Source organism: Lipotes vexillifer, unplaced genomic scaffold (assembly GCF_000442215.2).
Source record: "Lipotes vexillifer unplaced genomic scaffold, Lipotes_vexillifer_v1.1 scaffold935, whole genome shotgun sequence".
Classification (NCBI taxonomy): Eukaryota; Metazoa; Chordata; class Mammalia; order Artiodactyla; family Lipotidae; genus Lipotes; species Lipotes vexillifer.
The window spans coordinates 2,771,598-2,780,776 of record NW_006777895.1 but is presented as its reverse complement, the minus strand read 5'-3'; the positions used below and the strand labels follow the sequence as shown (position 1 = coordinate 2,780,776).

At 50.5% G+C, this 9,179-nt stretch overlaps 1 protein-coding gene across 1 annotated transcript in view; it reads right to left on the bottom strand.

Annotated features, from left to right (window-relative positions):
• SNX9 (sorting nexin 9) overlaps positions 1 to 6,682 on the bottom strand; it is a 170,626-nt gene extending 163,944 nt beyond the window's left edge. Inside the window, exon 1 of the mRNA XM_007451357.1 lies at positions 6,488 to 6,682. Within this exon, the coding sequence (XP_007451419.1) occupies positions 6,488 to 6,682 (195 nt within the window). The remainder of the gene's footprint in view (positions 1 to 6,487) is intronic.
• Between the last annotated feature and the right edge of the window lie 2,497 nt (positions 6,683 to 9,179).

Sequence of the window (9,179 nt, the reverse complement as noted above, 5' to 3'; positions counted from 1 at the left end):
CACGGCAGGAATTCTGTACGGCACAGCAGCTATGGGTGATGATAATGGGCTTAGTCCCAAGAGTCTGCCAGACCAGTCCCTGACCCTGACATTGCATTCCCTGCCATGAGTGCAAGTAACCTGGACCCAACGGCACTTCTCCTAGGTACAGACCACCCCTGCACGAGAGGTCTCTTCTGGTCATCACGAGCCCCTGCTCAGTGGCAGGCAACTCCCTTTAGCTTTGAGGCGGCTTCCGTGATTGGGCAGCAGACACTGTCGGTCACCTGCCCAACAACCATGCTCCCTCCCTCCTTCCTAACAGAATCCAGTCTCAGAAGAGGATTCTGATAAACCTAACCAATCATGGTAATCCCACGCTGCTTGTTGGTGATTGGTCCATCAATCCAGGCTAGCCAATCAGGGTGCACCATCCAGTGAGATGCTCCTCTAGGGAAGGGATGTTTTGTGGTGAGCTATTTTGAGCAAGGTTTCCCCACTATGCCTCATACTTGCTTTGTCTTTCTTTCCCCCTCCACCAGTGAACAAGAAATGGGCACCAGACAACCTCTTTCTGGTTGTCATGGCGTGGGCAGTGTCCGCTGTAACCTAGTCTCAAGGTCTCAGAGTTTCCTTTAGTCTTTTATTTTTTTTAAGTTTTATTTTTATTTATTTATTTAATTTGTTTATTATTTTTGGCTGCGTTGGGTCTTTGTTGCTGTGCGCGGGCTTTCTCTAGTTGCGGCGAGCGGGGGCTACTCTTCATTGCGGTGGCTTCTCTTGTCGTGGAGCACAGGCTCTAGGCATGCGGGCTTCAGTAGTTGTGGCACGTGGGCTCAGTAGTTGTGGCTCGCGGGCTCTAGAGCGCAGGCTCAGTAGTTGTGGCGCACGGGCTTCGTTGCTCTGCGGCATGTGGGATCTTCCCGGACCAGGGCTTGAACCCGTGTCCCCTGCATTGGCAGGCGGGTTCTTAACCACTGCGCCACCAGGGAAGCACCTCCTTTAGTCTGTTAAATCTGCAGGAGTTAAGGAAACACGGGGGAGCCCAGCAGCGTTCAGAAAGGAATGAGGCAGCGAAATACCTCCTTCTTCCCCTGGTTACCTCAGGTACAAGTGATTGCTCTCCAGTGAGGAACCGACAAAGAGCGTCTGAAACGCAAGAAATGGATGAAGCTGGAGAAGCAGGACTCATATGTTGTCTTAGTTTCAATCACATAACAAACTGTCCCAAAACTTAGTGGCATGAAATAACTATGGTTCATTACATTTCATAATTCTGTGGGTTGGCTGGGCTCATAAGGCAGCTTCTTCTGCTCCATGTGGTGCTGACTGCCTATAGCTGGGGCCTCAGTTGGAACTGAAACACCTAAATGGCCTCACTCATGTGTCTGGTACCTTGGCTGGGGGCTGGATTGCTGGGGCTTACTGTGCCTCTCTCTCCATCAGGAAGTCAGTCTCCCGCACGGTGGCTCAGGGCTCCAAGAGAACAAAAGCAGAGCTGCCAGCCCTCCAAAGTTCAAGGTCTGGAATGGGGCAGTGTCCATTTGGGTGCCTTATGTTGGTTAAAGCAAGTCACAGGGTCAGCTCAGACTCAAGGGGAGGTGCGGAAGACCATGCCTCTTCTTGGGGGAGCTGCTCACGTCAACAGAGGGGAGGGAATGTTCATAGACAATCCCACACAAATGTCATCCTAAGGAGTTTGGAATTTGCCCTGTAGATGCCATGGGGAGCCAGTGAAGGGTTTTAGAAGGGGAGGAACATGGTCAGATTTGTGTTCTATGAAGTCCATTCTGGCTGTAGTTTGAAGACTAGATTGGAGAGAATAAGATTGTGATTAGAAAGGGCCATGAGGAGGTTGCCATCTATGATTTAGGCAGGAGGTGAGGCTGTGGGTTGAATTGTGTCCCTCTAAGATATACTGAAGTCCTAACCTCTGGTTCTTGTAAACGTGACCTTATTTGGAAATAGGGTCTTTGCAGATAATTAGAATCAGGGCTTTAGGATGGGTCCTAATCCAACCTGACTGGTGTCCTTATAAGAAGAGGAAGATGCCATGTGAGGATACAGGCACACAGGGGAGCACCGAGGGACAACAGAGGCAGAGTCTGGAGTGATACAGCTGCAAGCCAAGGAAGGCCAAGGACTGATGGCCCCACCAGAAGCTGGAAGAGCCAAGGAAGGATTCTACCCAGTGTCTCAGAGGGACACGGCCCTGCTGGCACCTTGATTTTGGACTTCTAGTCTCCAGAACTGTGAGTATAAATCTCTGTTGTCTTAAGCCTCTAGGTTTGTGGTACTCAGTCACAGCAGCGCTAGGAAATGGATACAGGTGATGAAGGGCTGATTCGGCAGTGGGGGGAGCGGGGGCGGGGAGGGGCGGGATGGAGACGGAAGGACAGACAGCAGAGTTATTTCCGAGGCTGAAGGAACTCGGTGGCTGACCGAGTGTGAGGGTCAGGGAGGTAGGTGATGATGCCAGGTTTGGGGCTTGGCTATTCTGCAGGCTCCTGTTCTTTATTCAGCCCCGGTGTCAGTCTTTGCTAATCCAAGTTAGATTGGTTAAGCTGCGGCATCACTGAGTTTTCTACTCACTAGTATCGCAGCTGTACCTAAGGGAGTGCAGGGGACCATTGCTATTTTGTCTGCCCCACAGGCAGTGCACCTTGACTTTCCTTTGCTGAGCCACTCTGAGAGATGGAAAGAGAGAGAAAGGTTGAGAAATCAAGTCTTTATGATGTCAACTGGGCCCTCAGATCAAGCTGGTCTGACGCCAGATTATCCCTGTAAAGCAGTAAATCCTTTTATTTTGCTTAAGCAACTCTGCCTTGGGTTTCTGTCAGTTGCAACCAATGAACCTTAACTTCCATCCTGGCTACTGTGCTCACCTTGCTCATAACTGGAGGGAGAAAGTGCAAATTCCGGGGACCGTGGGGCTCCAAACTGCTCTTTCGGGTTCTTTTCCATCTCTCTGGTTATATTCTGCAGATCCTTGGGGAGGGGAGGGGTTCACCCAGAGGAATTTGCTAGAATCACAGTTCACCTTGTAGAGGCCTTGTTTCTTCATCGCCATTTTTCTGTTACTCTACACAACCATTTAATCTTCTTTTGAAGTCAGAGACACTGGATTAGAAATTGAGGCACACAGAATGAACGTCCGTCCACACTCGTGGGTGGTGGTGAACGCACGCAGGGCGGGACCCCCGGTGCTTGAGCCCCACACGCTCTAAGCATGGTCTTCTCACGCTGTTGTGGCCTCTGAGAAGCAGGGACTGTCAGGACAGGACGGGGGAAGCACAGCACTGGAGGGCGTCTCACTCCCTTGCTAGGGATTTAGGAAAATTGAGTCATTTGTAGAAGAGGGTGTATTTCTGTATTACGAAGTTTCTAGAAAAACTGTTCTAAGGAGGCATAAGTTGCAAAGGGGCAGGAAGGCACTCACTTCCTCGCAGTCCTTGGAGGTCATCAGGCACAGAGGCGGGAAGCCTCGGCTCAGTTACTTCTGCCTCTCGGAGCAACAGAGTCGTTACATTTTCCAAACACATTTCCTCTTAAGATGCCCTGAAGTCCTGCTACATCAGGCAGCTGGATGTGCACAAGGCTAAATAGAGCTTTTACTCCGCAAAGGAAACCAAGCGCCGGATAGTAAGCCTAAAATAGCCTCAACGCGGGAAATCCTGAGCCAATTTTCCTGACTGCTCGCTTATACGGTGAACGTTTGCAGCTCCCCAGAGAGACAGACGGACTTCAACATCCCATCCACCATCCCATCTTCAGACAGGAACTAGGTACTAGCCAGGGGTGGCGGGGAGATGGGGCTAATCCATGGGAAACAGAGCCTCTTGGTGCTACTAAGGGCCTGACGCAGGACCGAGGCCGTCTGATGGGACATTCGTGACTTTGCGTGACTTTGCGTGGAGAGAATGTCCTTTGCTGGCTTCGTGATTTATCCACTATGTATATATTTGCTTTGATCATTAATAGCCTATCATTAATTTCTTGAAGATGTGGCCAGTGTTTGTCTCTTTGTCGGTTTTTGGTTTTTGGTTTTTAATTGCTAGACTTTAATTTTTAGAGCAGTTTTCAATTCGAGCAGAAAGTACAGCGGTTTTCCGTATCCCTCTGCCCCGACCTCCCCAGCCTCCTCCACTATCAACTTCCGGCCCCAAGTGGTACATTTGTTACAACAGATGAACCTGCGCAGACACGCTAGTAACATCCAAAGTCTACAGTTGCCTTAGGGTTCACTCTTTACGTTGTATATCCTATGGGTTTGGACAAATGTATAATGTCATGTATCCATCATTATAATATTGTACAGAGTATTTTCACTGCCCTAAGATTCCTCTGTGTTCTATTTATCCCTCCCTCCCCTCAACCCTTGGGAATCACTGATTCTTTTACTTTCTCTATAGTTTTGCCTTTTCCAGAATGTCATATAACTGAAATCATACAGTATGTAGCCCTTTCCGATTGTCTTCTTTCACTTAGTACTGTGCATTTCAGTTTCCTCTTTGTCTTTTCATGGCTTGAAAGCGCATTTCTTTTCAGGGCCAAATAATATTTTGGCAATTGTGAGTAAAAATGCTATAAACATATGTGTACAGGTTTTTCCGTGGACATAAGTTTAAAATTCATTTGGGTAAATACCAAGGAGCGTAACTGATGAATCCTATGGTAAGAGTATGTTTAGTTTTGTACGAAATCACCAAACTGTTTTCCAGAGTGGCTGTACCGTTTTGCCTTCCCACCAACAATGCTAAGCGTTCCCGTTGTTCCACATCCTTTCCAGCCTTTGCTGCTGTCAATGTGTTGGATATTGGCCGTCCTAATAGGTATGAAGAGGAGGCCAGCGTTTCCTCTTAATTACATTTTGGGCAATATTTCAGGTTCTGACTTTGGATGCTGCAGTGGGATCATCTTGAATAAAAGTGTAAGAGAACTCAGACGTTCATCATTCACTGACTACTCAAATATGGTTTTGAGTGACCTGGCACTGGGGATGCTCAGATAAAGGATGCTTTCTGTGTCCTCAAGCAGCTCACAGCCCAGTGGGGGAGAATGACCAGAATGGAGTGACAATTAGCACCTAAGGGGTATGTGGCAGGGGAGTGCTGTACTCCCGGAGGGAAGCCTCAAAAAGGGGCTATAATCCGAGAAGAGGGGAGGGGACAGGGCGGGCCTGGCAGGAGGCAGCCCAGAGCCTCTGAGGGAGGTTAGCGGCTAGAGGCTGGAGGTTGCTATTCCAGGCCTGTTGGGAGTTTCCGGCTTGAGGATGCAGAAGCAAGGATTCAAACAGGGAAGGGACGAGGCTGGGTTTGTTTTTCCGGAGCAAGCAGGCAGGGAACTGTAGGTGTGGAGGGTGGGATCTGCAGATCCATGGGCCCAGCGTTGCTCATCCAAATGCTTAAGAAGCGCTAGCCCCTGCCCTGGGAGGGCCTCTGGTCTAGCAGCAGATTATCCAAACTCTGGCTTCAGGGACAACTTAGACCTCTTCTCTTTACTCTCAGAGCTTGGCCAAGAGCTGCTGACAAGCTATTTCTAAGAGGCTGGGTTCGGGTTATTGATTCTACTCTCTTTGACTCACGCTCTGGTGGAGGGTCAATGAGTCGTGAAATGGCCATAAACAGACGTCACGAGGGACCCACACGGGGATGATGGCGGGGAGCTTCATCCTGCTTTAGGATGGGAGGTGGCCCCCACTGCCTGCTTGTTTTTGTGTTTTAAACTCAAACTAGCAGCATTTACATACCATTAAGCCCAGCAATTATGATGACTGTGCTAAAAATCCACAAAGGAGAGAAATGTAAAATCTTCCCCCCAAATGCAGGATATGGTATCTCTCAAACTCTCCTGAAGTCAGTCGGGAGGTTATACATTGACAGGCCTCCTGAAGCCAGAGCCAAGGGCAGCGGGACAGTCACAGTGAGCGCAGCCTCTGAAGGGTGGGCTCTGGGGTCTGTGCTCCTGTGGCTGCGATGTGGCGTTTCCTCTACCTGAAGGCCTTTCATCCATTTAAAAACACTGAGCGCCTACTACGTGCCAGGCGTTGCTGCGGGCACCGGGAATACAGTAGTGGGCAAGACACAGGCCCTGTTTTTATGGAAGTTGTGTTCTACTGGGGGAAACAGGATATAAACCACTTCAATATCATATATAACATAACGTCGGAAAGCAAAAACTGCTATGAAAAATTTAAATAGCAAGGTAAGGGGCTGGTGATTGATGGGGTGGGTGTTTTAGAGACAGTGACTTGAGTTGAGGGAGTGGGGTCCCAAGCCCAGGGACCAAGGAGGAGAGGCTGGCGTCACCAGAACAAGGCCAGGAGGCAGGGGTTTTGGGCAGGGAGCCTATTCGTCCCTGGGTTGGCCCTGCAGCCAGTGATGCAGAACCTCCACGTGGGTGGGAACCAAGCCCCTCTCTGTGGCAGGTACGGATGCCATAGTCACAAACCGGGGTGTAAGACAGCAAATTTCCAACTTTGAGCCCACAGCGATAACACTAAAAGTACCTGGGGCTCCTCTAGAATCTGCGTGGTGTTAGTCGCGGTGACCTTGGGAATAAGGCTCTGGTCCTGGATCATGTCTCTGCAGAGATGTGACACCGCCCCCAACCCACGAGGTGTCTTTGGCGTCTCCAGCAGCAGCAGTGAGGCTGTGGCCCCTGCCTCTGGCTGTATCAGCTCGCGGTCGCCCCATTTGACCATGGGGAGGGCCACTGCCACCCTAGTGTCACAGTCACACCATAAACATTACAGATCCGTGTGTTTGCTCAGAAGAATCTGTGGCATATGGCACTAAAACGCTGTCTTCTTGCAAAACCCAAGTTATCAGGAATTTCCCCAACAGATGGAAGAAATGGGTCTTGAAGGCACGTTTCCTGATCTATGCATAGGTGCTCCACCTGGCTGGGGGCACAGGACATACCCAGCTGCTTCGCTGTGCTCCAGTGGGGCCTTGGAGTGGGGGCACGGGGCTCTCTCTGTCTCTCTGCTTTTGAGGACCTTCTGTGATTTCCACTAGCTGCTCTTATGCTGGCCGGCAGAGACCAGCTGTCTCCTTAGAGCTGACCCAAGGAGCGAGGTTCCAGTCCCCTCTGCCCTCAGATTCCCCCCAAAGCCATGGACAGGGGCAGCTTCCTGCGCTGAGACCCCACCAAGGGTTGCCCTCCACTGCTCAAAAATCTCCTTCCTGCAGTCCAGACAGAATTCTAAACTCTATTCCTTGTGGTGGAAAAAGACTGGCCAGTTGGTATCCTCCTAAACCTTTGTTTATACCTGGACTCAGTGGGTCTTTTTCTTCAAGTTATTGTCTCTGCTTGGCCTTACGAAAGTCGGTGTAGCAGCTCCAGGATAAGAATTGACTTCTGGGGACCTCCCTGGTGGTCCAGTGGTTAAGACTCTGCGCTTCCACGGCAGGGGACGCGGGGTTGATCCCTGGTCGGGGGAACTAAGATCCCACATGCTGCGCACAAGGCGTGGCCAAGAAAAAGAAAACAAAAGAATTGACTTCTGTCCTCTGGGCTGTGCCAGAATCCCCTGGAGGGACCATGGACACAATGAGCGGAGGGCGTTGGCATGACAAAGAATTGAGAAGAAAACACTTTGTTTTGCACCCTGTAGATCATCTTTGATCTTGATGTGAATTCTTCCAGGGATGAGTGGGGCACAAAGACGTGACTGGTTAATGGAAGTCCTGCTGGCCCAGCACTTGTTGACACCAGATTCGTGATGACACAGTCTCAGCACACTGGCCGACAGCTGGGTGGGGGCCGTGCTGCTGGTGGGTTTAAGTGGCTTTCGAGTCCGTCCCGTTTGCTCTCCTCTCTCCCTTGGACTCTGCATCGCTCTGAGTCCTGGCATCCCTCACCCCTGCCCCAGAAACAGACCAACCAGCCAGGCTTCAGTGTAGTGGTTCTCAAAGTGTGGTCCTGAGCCAGGGCATTCACATCACCTGGAAACTTACTCAGGCTGCACGCCAGACCCACTGAGTCAGAAACTCTGCGGGTGGGCCTAGCAATCTGTGTTCTATCCAGCTTTCCAGGGGATTCTGGTGCCCCCCGGAAATTTGAGAGGTGCTGCTGTAAAGGGCTGTGGCAGCATCTCCGGCTCGGCTTGCTGCCATCAGAATCGGACAGAGGGGAGACAGGAAGTGGTTATACAGAACCAGACTGAGGGGAGGTCTTTCCCTCTCCATCACAGGGAGTTCTGAAAACGCCCCGTGCACTCCCGCCTCACCTGCCTTTACCTTCCGTGTGTCCCCCGTTCCTTGCCACTGGCACGTGACCTTCACAACAGAAGTTTTCAGTTCCCGAAGGAGACCCTTGGAATTAGAAGCGGTTCCCTATGCGAGCGGACTGTACAGGTGACACACAGGTCTTCCCCGTGCGCATCCTGCAAAGTTCTGAGGCGTCATCCACTGAGTGTGGCCCAGCCATCAGTTTACAGCCAAGCAAGCTGCCATGTTCCGGAGCAACAAGAGGAAGACAGGTGTGGTTTTCAAAAAGTGGCATCAAGGGAAGCGACGTGCGGCCCCAGACTCACGGTTGTGGGCCCACTGCCCTCTGCCCAAGCTCGGGATCTGCCCGGAAGCAGGCCCCTCTGTTCTTTCCTCTCAGCTGACATCTTAAAACGCTAAGGCCTGCAACACCTCTTTACAATTTCAACAACTGATTTTTTTAAAGAGGATTTTATCATTTTCCCTAGAAAACTGGGAGGAAAACCCCCAAACAACTGCCTTTATTCCCCCTACTCTTTTATATTTCTAAATATGTTAAACTTGACAATTGTTAAGAACAAACCAAGGTACATGCAATGTTTTCATGTGTGTGTGTTTTTTTTTTTTTTGCGGTACACGGGCCTCTCACTGTTGTGGCCTCATCCGGAGCGCAGGCTCCGGATGCGCAGGCTCAGCGGCCATGGCTCACGGGCCCAGCCGCTCCACGGCATGTGGGATCCTCCCGGACCGGGGCACGAACCCGTGTGCCCTGCATCGGCAGGTGGACTCTCAACCACTGTGCCACCAGGGAAGCCCTTCATGTGTTTTTTTTAAGCTAACAAATTAGTCTAGGTGTATAAAGGTTTTTAGGGTCAGCATTATGTTTATTTACATTTGCTCTGGGTTTATTTTTTTAATGTTTTTCTTCTCAAAACTCCCAAATTTCTAAAGTCTTACACCTCCAAAAAGTTTATCCTGCCAGGCCCT